At 35.7% G+C, this 12,012-nt stretch overlaps 1 protein-coding gene across 4 annotated transcripts in view; it reads right to left on the minus strand.

Annotated features, from left to right (window-relative positions):
* sona (sol narae) overlaps window positions 1-12,012 on the minus strand; it is a 214,974-nt gene that overhangs the window by 117,495 nt on the left and 85,467 nt on the right. For all 4 annotated transcript variants that reach the window (XM_074180559.1, XM_074180558.1, XM_074180561.1 and 1 more), the window contains one exon: window positions 5,031-5,094. In XM_074180559.1, coding sequence (XP_074036660.1) covers window positions 5,031-5,094 — 64 coding nt within the window. The remainder of the gene's footprint in view (window positions 1-5,030; window positions 5,095-12,012) is intronic.

Below are 12,012 nucleotides of genomic sequence, written 5' to 3' on the forward strand. Positions count from 1 at the left end.
TTTGAATGGCCGGAATATCAAACTATTCAACAGACATTAAGTAAATTACGACGCACTGCTAAAATTTGGTATGAAAGTTTAGTTGTGAATGATAGAAATTGGCCATCTTATATTTGGGAGAATTGGAAAATCAAATTATTAGAAACTTTCCATTCAAAAAGGGATATGCATACACTGTTCATGGAAGTAGCAAATCATAAACCGACACACGGATGTTCCTTATATGAATTTTTCTTTCAACATTCAGCTAGAATTGATAGCCTGAAGCTGAATTTTTCAGATGAGGATAAAATTTCGTTAGTTTTGGGAGCAATCGGAGATAAAAATATTATTTCAGCGGCCGAGGCAGCAAATATCAGAGATTTGAATAACTTGGGCTCTTATTTACGTAATAAAATTTTATCAACAGAGAAGATGGAAAATTTCCGTAAAAACAACTATAAACTTGAGAAGTCAGGCTGACCGATACATTGATTATGACAATGAGTCTATAGATGTCACTGAATTGCGAAAGCAAGCAGAAAATAAATTGGAAAGAAATGAAGAGAGACAAAAAGAAGTATTCGATAGAAAAAGAAGACCAGCTCACACTTTTGAAATCGGAGACTTGGTCTTACTTAGAGTTTCAAGTTTACCTGCTAATTATAACCAAAGCAAGAAGTTGTTGGAAAAATATAAAGGTTCTTTTAGAATTGTCAAAGTTCTTCCTCATGATCGTTACGAGGTGAAAGAGGATATCCATGCAACCAGGACCAGCAAAGGAGCTCCCTATGTAGGAGTATATGGTGTAGAAGACATCAAGTTATATGTTCCGTGTCCATAGACGGCTTTAGGTATCAAGGCCTATAGCTGAATAGAATACTTTAGGTATAGTAGACGGCTTTAGGTATCAAGGCCTATAGCTGAATAGATTACTTTAGGTATAGTAGGCGGTTTTCAAGGCCTATAGCTGAATAGATTACTTTAGGTATCAAGGCCTATAGCTGAATATATTACTTTAGGTATCAAGGCCTATAGTAGACGGCTTTAGGTATCAAAGCCTATAGCTGAATAGAATACTTTAGGTATAGTAGACGGCTTTAGGTATCAAGGCCTATAGCTGAATAGATTACTTTAGGTATCAAGGCCTATAGTAGACGGCTTTAGGTATCAAGGCCTATAGCTGAATAGATTACTTTAGGTATCAAGGCCTATAGTAGACGGTTTTAGGTATCAAGGCCTATAGCTGAATAAATTGAAGCCACTTCCGGTACAAAGGCCGGTTGTTGGATATATATTGGATATATATTGACGCAGATATATAATCCAAGTGTCGAAACTTGGATTGATTGATATGTTGTTCTACTTACAAAAAATATTAAATATTTTTTTTTCATTTTAGATTTTTCGAATTGCTTGAGGGCGAACAAAAATTAGGATGGCCGTGTTAGGAGCAACCGCCCTATATATCGATAGTCCAGTTATGCGTAATGAGGATGATTCATGGAAGCAGCTGTTTATCGGGAGATATTCATTATTGAGTAGACTAGAGTAGAATACGTTTGTTGTGTCGAACATTATTTGGGGAATATATTAGTTGTTCAGAGTGAAGTGTTTTAATGTATTAGTGATACCTAACATATATAATTATTTTTTTATATAAAAAGGTAATTTTACGAAAGCAACACCGAAATCCATCACCATTGCAAATAGAAGTCACTTTTTCGAAAATGAAGTCCATTTTTTGGTACGGCGTTTGATTAGAAAAGATTCCTGTTCTGTCAATTAGTATCTGAATTTATGAAACTCGTACAAGAACTGATGAAAAATCCTCTCAGCTCGAACTGGTCTCATGTTTCCAAAATTTTCACATGCACAATTTGAAATTATTTCTCTACCTCAGTATCGTCGCAGACGATTCATGAGCAAGAAAAAAATTTTCGGATATTAATTTGGCCTCGCGTGGTATTCTGTAAGAAAACTCCACACCAAATTGTGATGGAAAATGAAATATTTTTAAAATTTATTTTTCCACTCTCAACAATGCAAATTATTTTCTTCATCAAGTCATTGTTTTCTACTCATTGTAGGTACACGGATGCAATTTAATAAGGAAATATATTATATTCTTCGATTTTTCATTCACTACGGGATACTACAAGTGGTAGAAAATGAAAAAATAGTAGTTTTATAGATATACCTACAGGAACAGATTACATGGACTCTTAGCAAATAAACTGTTGATTTCTACTGATTGTAGTAGCTCAAAAGTGCCATTTAGGGACAAAAAATGTAATATTTTTTCAGTTTATAGTCACTTGAGCTTACTACAAGTGGTAGAAAATTATAATTTCAGAGGTTTTTCGGGAAGCTGCATATACAGATTTACAGCGCGTCATAGTTTGGCAGCAATTATTTAGGCCTTCAAATTGGTAATTTATACTCATTGTAGGTGCATGGAAATACAATTATATTCTTCAATTTTACATAAGTTTTGAGTTGCGACAAGTGGTAGAAAATTGTTTTTTTTTGCGTTTTTATTAATGTGGGTTATGCGCGCTTTAATGGTATGGAATTCATAACCAGCATCAGCATCAATCATAGGAGGCTGTGATCATTGTATTTTGACAGTTCAAAACATAAAAAAACTTGTGTTTTGTTGCAATAAAGAATATTGCACACCCAGTAATACCAACAAAATTCTTTGTTTAAAAAATGAATCGATTTGAAAATCATACTATATGCAAAATATGCGTGAAATTGTCTAATGTAATATCAATCATCGTACTTATTTACTGGCATTGATAAAGGATTGTGGCTCCAACTTGAAGGAAGAAAATTTGTTCGGAATTGTCTACGAATATTTGCATCTAAACTACGCAAAATTGAAAGTACTGAATGGGAAAAAGGTAAACAAATTAGTGTCTAAATATTTATCTAAATATATTTTTTTTTGTAAGACAGACGCTTGATTGGAAACATTTAAAGTCCTGCATTTTCGCCATTAAGAAGAGAGGAGGTGTCCGAAGAATATGGAGAACATCTTAGCTTTGTTTGTCAAAATAACGTAAATTATAGGTGTGGAATTTTTGAAGGAATTCAAACGACTCCCCAAAAATGTTGCATGGACTTGCGGATGTGCGCTCTATGAATCTAATTTATAATATTGTAATATTATCGACTACTTATATTAATAATAGTCGTTCACTTGTGCTCATAAAACTTAAGAAATCTAATAACTTATGAAATTGTGAGGAAGTAACGGTCTGATACTGTTATTAATAATGACCTAATTGTCGAGATTATTACTAGTGACACTGTTTATTATTGCAAAACCGTCATCGTTCAAACGATTGTGATTATGAACCTACAATTCAATTATAACATCCATACGACTATATTTTTCAATGTTGAATTTATTTCACCTTCTTACGAGAGCTTCCGTTTTTTGATCGTTTCTTCAAATTAGTCGAAATTGGCTAAGAGAATTATGGAACGATCATTTTGTCACGAACTGAACGCCCTCGAAATTCTTCAGTATTTGAGAACAGCCATGAAGTAATTGGGAGGGTAATTTACTTTTTTAGATACTGTTGTGATTGTGAAAGAAAAAATTGTGTTTTTGCCGACTCAAAATTATAAATTTTTCACTTTCCGAAAACTATGACGGATCCATGGTATGAAATAAGCAAATTTCTTTTCTAAAAATTTTCAAATTTATATCCTGCATCCATTCGGTAAATTTTTCGAATCTTTTGTCGAATATTTATTCTATTGTTTTGCCTCTTTTCAGCTTATTACTATATTATAGCAATTTTCGGCCAATTTTTCTCTACGAATTCGATTGAACCAAAGCGCTGTCGAAACAGAATAACAAATTAACCAGGCATTTGGTAAAGATAGTTTTAATAAACGTAGTGTTCGACGTTGGTTTGCGAAATTTCGTTATGGTGATTTTACTTTTGAAGATGAGCCCTAAAGTGGTCGACCTACTCCAGGAAGAGGATATGAGATCCTTACTGTTCCTGAGTAGAGAGGACTGGATCCTCCGGCAGAAGGAAATATTGAGAGCAGATAGTTGTTGGTTCACAGATGGATCAAAAACACCTTCCGGTTCTGGTGCAGGTGTTGTCAGTCGCATACCCAGGACAGAGATATATCAACCTGCCTACGAACCTCTGCGACTGTATTTCAAGCGGAAATATACACCATATAAACTAATCGGCTTCCACTGCAATAAACCCTTGCAGTGGAGGGTCGAATAGACCCACTCACTTTGGACCTAACCTAACCTATGAGGACCCTAGAGGAGACTGACTCATCACAAACGGTGCGTGGTATGGCGGAAGAACTGGGCGTCAGCTTCCATGGTGGAAATGTTGGTGGCAGATTATTTGATCGATCGAAAGAAATTGTCAGGTTTTAGGGTCTGTTCTTCTTTGAATTTACGCAACCAAAACGATCATTTTTTTAATCAGATCGCCACTTGTAATGAAAAGTGGATCCTCTACGACAACAGGAGACACATCAAAATAATACCATGGTTACTATATAGTGGTCAGCTTCTAGTGTGATCCACTATAAATTTCTGCAACTGGATCAAACCTTCACAGCAGGAAATCGACAAAATATCAACTCTGGTCAACAGAAGAGGTCCGATTCTGCTCCACGACAAAGCCCATCATACTCCCCAGACTGGTGCCAACCGACTACCATTTTTTCAAGCATTTCGGTAGAACCTTCGCCAATCAGTACAAGTCAAAAATGGCCTACGTCGACTTTATCGAATTTCGAGCATCCAATTTTCAAGCTGATTGAATAAATCGACAAGTTGACAAACGTGTACTGATTTAAATTTATTTCGATTGAAGTGAATATGTATTCACTGAGATATAATAGTTTAAAGTAAAAAAGGAGACTATGTCGTGCTAACTATGCACTGGAAACATTAAAAACTTCTTCCTCAAAAATGTTTCCATTGAAATTTGAAATTTCCATGAAATTTTCATTTAATCTACACTACAATAATCTAAAGTTCAAAGTGTACTTACCAAGTTTGTGAGTATCGACATGAAATGTACTCTTTATTTCCTCCAAACTCATGTGTTTGTGTATCTGGAACAAAATGAAACCAGTGTCAATGGCTTAACAACAGTTGGAGATGGATGAATATCATATGAAAGTAATAATGAAAAAGAAGTTCTATTGAGATACTTTTTAGGAAAACCATTTTTGGCTTAGTGCACCTCCATTAAGATATAAAGAATACGAAACTTCCAAAGGAAGGAAAACATGTGAACAAATTCTTCCTAAAAAAATGACCACAGAGTTACAAAGAATTATTTTGTCTGCCTAAGGTACACATTTAGACAAACGTTTGTAATACGAATTTTCAGTTCGGCATAAGCAACACTTTGTATATGGTTGGGATTAAAATTTATAAAATTGCATATTTGATTTCTCAAATTGAAATTATGGAAGACTATGAGCCCGTTTATTCATTAATAGGGGTTAGTAGTTTACTTTGGATGTTTGTTGGGACCCTGCTATAGGTTTATACCTCTTCAGGGTTAAAAAAAAGAGGGTTTGTTTTCCGTAACTTAAGTTCAGTTTAAAATAAGAAGCATTCATTTTTTGTCATTTCGGATAGATTTTCTCATTGGGCAAATATTTTATAATTTTTTCTTCTTTCGTTTGGATACTGCTTTTTTATAAAATTTTGAATTTTTCATTTTCCCAATATTCTAATTAAATTATTTCCTGAGTATCCAAGTAACCGCCAACTCAATGTTAGTGGTGAAGATTGTTAAGAGAATTATAAAATACTTCATTTACAATGATGAACGTATGACAAAGTTCTTATTTAGCTACAATACAAAATTTAATGTTTTCATGACATATTTCAGAACAGATTCTAACCAAGTATACTGAAACCATTCATATTTTATCCACTTCATTTTTCGATGCATCTGCAAATGTCGTGTAGTTGTGAGAAACCTGAGAACCTGTCCTGAAAACCTTTAGTTTCGAGCGGGAAGTTTCCGTTTGGAAGCCCTGTATATGAAATTTCAATCGTAACCAATTTTACTGAATATAAATTGTGAATTGAAAGATATAAGTATTGAAAATGGTTATACGAAACATGAACCGTTTTTCAGAAACGTTGGTGAAAAATAAGTTGTTTCTTTCAATGCTGTCATAAATCATAATATATTAGGTCGAGGAATTTATGGATGGCAAATAAAAATCTTTCCAATATACCGAACAATTATTCAAGCATCACTTGGTGTTAAGCAACTACAATGCAATGAACATAACGACTCACCTTATTTGCGTGTATTACATCTTTTTATCAAATCGAATGAGGTGCTGGTACCTGTGGAAAAATCGCCGATCACAATTTATCCTAATAGCTTCCTCAATTAGTCAACAGCCGGAATCGTGACGACTATATGGAAATTTCAGTATATAATATTGAAACGTAACTTGAATAATTACACTGTAGAAGTTGCATGTCTTCTGAGGAATACTTTGATTTATAATCCTACTGAATTGTTTAACTGGATAAAACTTATTCACTTTCGAATGAATCGTGACGTTTCCTATTACGAGATATATTATCACGATAATGCAACACTTCAACACGCAGTGAAAATATTTGGAACAAGCGAACAAAACATTGAGAAAATATATGAAGAGAACGGATTACAGAGTTAATCAGTGGTATCAAGGACCGTCTGGAAGCAAGACTAAACATATTTTCATTGATTTTCTTTGACACGAATATTATGGTGAATTGTAGGTGTTTTATCGTATGGAAATATATGGAGGTCATTTTCAACACTTCATCTGTTGATTGTGTTGCTATTGATATTACTTTTGTTGATTTTATCAATAAAATGAGCGACAGCGAATTTTCTTAAATAAAACGTTCAACGTTCAATGTCTCAATAACGAATTAATAAATTTCGAGAAAAATCACAAGAGTAATAGAGGGACGAAAGGCATTTCAAATGATGTATCATTTGACCTCCCATGCAGTTGAAAAAAATAGGGAGGATAGTTGCTGACCGCAGGAGGGTGAAGATTCAAGTATGATTTCCAAATCAGAATCAGTCCCCCTAGAAATAAACATTGACGTGTTTTTGAAATTTTCGATTATACGTCCGCTTCTGACTTACAGGGATCAAGTTTTCGTTGGAACGCCCTGTATATTGTTCCTTCACCTAAAGTTGAAGGCTTTCCAGTGAAATAACGCCATTTTTCTATAGAAACAATCCGATCCTTGTTTTGAATGATCTGTTCTTTTTTGACAGCCCCAGGAATGATAGATGATGTGGAATATACAACATTTTTTACATAAACTGATAAAAAGAAATATATGCTGGTTAAATTTGATGATCTTGCTGGCAAATTATGAATGCTACCGATACTAATGTATCTATTGGAAAACTTTTTATTAGAGTATCACTTTATTTTTGATTGAAAATGGCTATAAACAAACACCTCCCAATTATAACACAAGCTGTAAACGATAGGGATAATATTTGTGTTTTCGCAATACACTGACGCTACACTAAAATTCGTGTGGAGCTAACGTGTGGATTCTTTGCTACAAGTCCCAAGACTATTCATTGTCTTCAGTTATATCTTCGGATAATTCACGAAACCAGATTCACGAAATATTTACAAAAATCTTTCGAAAACCTCCCTATTCAGATGCTCTCGACGTGTCTGAGCGAATCGATGAATAAAGACTTACTATTTATTATCGAATTTCAGTTATTGGACTGACGAAAAAATTATTGGATTCACAAAAAAAAGATCACCTTATTGACAATACACGATAAGCAAAAGGTTACCTTTGTTCAATCGTCGCAAAGATGTGCCTCCGTAGCCGGAATCCGAATGAACTGACGAGACAAGTGTGTCGTCGTCAGCAAAGCAATATATTAGATTCTTGGTTTTTTCCAGTAAGTCCTGGATATACAGTAAAAAGAGAGTTGGAGACAATATGGATCCCTGAGGAACACCGGCGTAGATGGTGAAAGTATTCGAGATAATCCATCAACGTTCACTTGAAGGTAACGTTCTTTCAGTAAGCTGAAGAGCCATACACAAAAATTATCCAACGAGCCATAGCTACGAAGTTTGGCCAGCAAACCCTTATGCCACACACGGTCAAAGGCCTGAGAAATATAAAGCACAACAGCTCTTGATTCTCCATGTTGCGTTATTCCAAATATGGGTAACATACGATAGAAGGTCGTTTGTTGATCTTTGTTTCCGAAAGCCATATTGATGATCGCTCAAGATGTTGAAGCCTTCCCAATATTCGAGGATATGGTGGTTAGCGATTTTCTCCATGATTTTTGATATCACTGATAGCAAAGCGACTCGTCTATAATCATTTGGAAGATTTTTCATGCCTTTTTTGGGAATAGGCTGAATGCGAGCAATCTTCCAACAAGAAGGGAAAAACGATTTTTTGTAAGACATGTTGAAAAGTCTGCAAAATATGGAATGGGACGCAAATAGCTCAGCTAGTAAGTTTGCTTATTCTATGGCTGTTGTTGCAATTGAACCATCCGCTTGTGTTAGTGGTGGAATTGTGAATTTTGTAAAGTTCTGATTAACAGCTTTAGCTACCGACCAGAAGGATCTAGACCCATTGTGATTGGCAAGCAGTTTATCCCTAATTCTCTGATTGTGAAGTTCTTTGCTTCCATTTAACCTAACTTTGCAGCTGTTGCGAGCATTAACAAACCTAGTTCGATTTTTGGCACTGTGATAACAGGGGTACCGCTTACTCCAGTACACCAAACTTTGTAATTTTATGAGATTTTCTATCACTTGACAACCATCATTTTGGGAAACATGTTACTGATAATGTTAATGTTTCAATTCCACATTATGAAACTTGTCTAATACTCTCCCAGAAACCTGTAATGATGTCCGTACCTCACTTGCAAATATTTCTCATTCATGATCTTAATCTCAATCATTTCGAGTGCCTGGTAGTGTGTTATGGGAGTGTTTTGAACTTTTTTGAACGTATGCATATTACATTACATGAACATCTTTCTTCTTCCATTTCAAACTTGACAAAACATCAGTAATTCGTGAAATCCATCATTTGATTATGTATGAATATCATGTAATCATAAATATTCAGGGAACGCTTCCATTAGATGTTTCTGAAGAACAGTTATGAATTTCATTTTGAATTTTATCAATAGCAATACAACAATACTTCAAAATTGTATCGATACATTTCCATTCCTGAAATACTCTCAACTGAATGCATCGAACGTATTCAAGAAACACTTTATTGTGCGATTTTCACTAAACAGTTTAAAAAAAACGCAACACGTGTTTCGCCATACAATGGCTTCTTCGAGCATGTCTTTACTAACTATATTCTACATATTCAATGCTCCTCTTCTACCCTCTTTTTATTGTATATCAATCCAAGGAAAAGATTCAAAAGATCAAAAGCCACAGAAGATTACCAAGCTCATCGAAACAAAACACTTGGTATCAACAATACGATCTCCACGTCGTGAGTTCGAAGAATCTATTGCAGACTCTGAAAACAATAAAAAACTGTACAAGTTCATACGATCTAACCTGAACACCAAAGTAAGCATTCCGCTCCTACGAAAACCTGACGGTTCCTTGTGTTCTAAAGACATCGAATCAGTAGAGATTTTGGCCGATTCTTTCACAAGCTCCTTCACGGTTGAGCCTTGAGATGACCAATTACCAAAAATTATAGCAGAACGACTACGTGATAATCTGACTAATGTGAAGTTTACTTCGGAAAAAATTAAAAATCATTTATTGAACATTGAATCGAATTCATCCCCTGGTTTGGATGGAATGAGCCCCTTTTTTCTCAAAAAGTTTTCCGAAACTCTCTGTTCTCCGTTGTCAACAATCATGTCAGTCTCTTTCGCAAAATCTCACATCCCATAGGCTTGGAAGGAGGCATCTGTCACCGCTATTTTCAAAAAAGGCGATAAACTCGATCCAATTACCTGCAGGTCCATTAGTCTTTTATCCGTACCTTCCAAAGTAATGAAATCCATCATCGTCGAAGAAAAAACGCAATAATAATGGTTTCGTCAAAGGTAGATCAACCACCAGCAATCTACTACAGTGCATGAACGATTGGACGACAGTTTACGATAGGAAAATATCGACAGATATCGTTTATCTTGACTTTGCCAAGACTTTCGACAGGGTCCCAGTGAGGAGGCTAATGCACAAACTTGACACACACGGTATTCAAGGCCAACTAAACCTATGAATTGAAAATTACATGACAGATAGAACTTACACGGTCAAAGTGGGTCACTCTTTTTCTTCGCACAGACAAGTCACAAGTGGAGTTCCTCAGGGATCTGTTCTTGGCCCGCTCCTCTTCGTTGTTTATGCAAGTGGTCTTGCTCTTCACATAAATTCTAGCAAGTCGTTTTATGCCAATGATACTAAACTGTATGGAAATGCCTTAGTCGAACATCATTCCCTTCAAGAAGACCTCAACTCGATTAGTCAGTGGTGCCAGGATTGGCTTCTACCTCTTAATGACGACAAATGCGTCGTACTTTATCAAGGAAAGAACAATCCACTCCATACGTAAACAATAAGCGGTCAATCGTTACGTATAGTGTCCTCACATGTAGACTTGGGAGTGACTATTAATACTGACTTAACTTGGTCCGAACATATAATATCCAAATGCAAACGCGCAAACACACTTATTTACCTCATCCGCAAAACGTTCCTCCATCTATCATATTCAAGTTCCATAAAACTCTACAAAACCTACGTTCGTCCAATCATGGAGTATGCAGGTCCAGTGTGGTGTCCTGTTCTGGTGCGCGATAGGGACTTGTTGAATAATGTACAGCGTCGAGCCACACGTATGACTTTTTGTTAAATTCGTCCAACCTATCCCGAAAGACTGAATATGGCACAACTGCTAGCTTTTGACCAACGTCGACTCCGTGGGGACCTCATCATATCTTTCCGTAGAGCTAAGTATAACTGTGCTAATCAGAAAGAACTTTTTGTTTTCAACAATAATTCGCGGTTACGTGGTCACACACTCAAATTAAAAAAGGAAAAATTCGAAACGAGGCAGAGACAATATTTTTTTGTGAATCGTATTTTCGAAACATGAAATAACTTACCCAACGATGTAAGAATTCTGACTTAGTGAACAGTTTCAAAAATAAAATAGACATTTGCTTATTTGCTTAATCGGCTCTATGCATATATTAATTTTTTTTTTCTTTTTGCATGCAATGTAATAACTTGTTGATATCCTTCGTTTTTAGGCTTACATAGGCTCAGCCTTTATTTATACGTAATAATAATAATAATAATATATTGCTTTGCTGATGACAGCACACTTGTTTCATCATTCAATTTGGATTCCAGGACATCGGCTACGGAGGCACATCTTCACCAGCAGCAGGAGGTTGCATATCTTATTGAGGATCCAGAAGTGATTTCGAATTGGGGTGAAAGTAACCAGGTTCAATTCATAGCCACAAAAACCCAGGCATCGGTTTTCTCCAAGAAGATAAATGTCTCCAAATCAGAAATGATAATGTCAGGTCAGATAATTCCGCTTTCTGCTTCGATAAGTTTGTTGGGGACACCATGTCTTAGTACAATCATTTCGCTGGAATTGCAAAGGCCGCTTCTCAACTTTTGATGATTCATAAAGCTCAGATTAGACAATCTTTGGAGTAATGTTCTCATGTATGGAGCTCTGCCCCCAAACATACCCTGAAGTTGTTGGATTCCATCCAGATAATAGCCATCCGCCTGATTGGAGACGCGAACATCACGTGCAACCTGGATAGCCTGGACAAATCTCCAACCTCCGAGAGAGGTTGGAGATTTGTCTCTCTTCTATAGATACTTTCACGGGTAATATTCAAGTGACTTGGATTCCACCAAGAGCGGTACATATCAGAAATACGCGACAGACTGTGGCTGCTCATCGTTTTGAGGTTC

This window comes from Leptinotarsa decemlineata, unplaced genomic scaffold (genome assembly GCF_025532065.1).
Source record: "Leptinotarsa decemlineata unplaced genomic scaffold, Ldec_3_MD MMD2_tig00026299_RagTag_RagTag, whole genome shotgun sequence".
Classification (NCBI taxonomy): domain Eukaryota; kingdom Metazoa; phylum Arthropoda; class Insecta; order Coleoptera; family Chrysomelidae; genus Leptinotarsa; species Leptinotarsa decemlineata.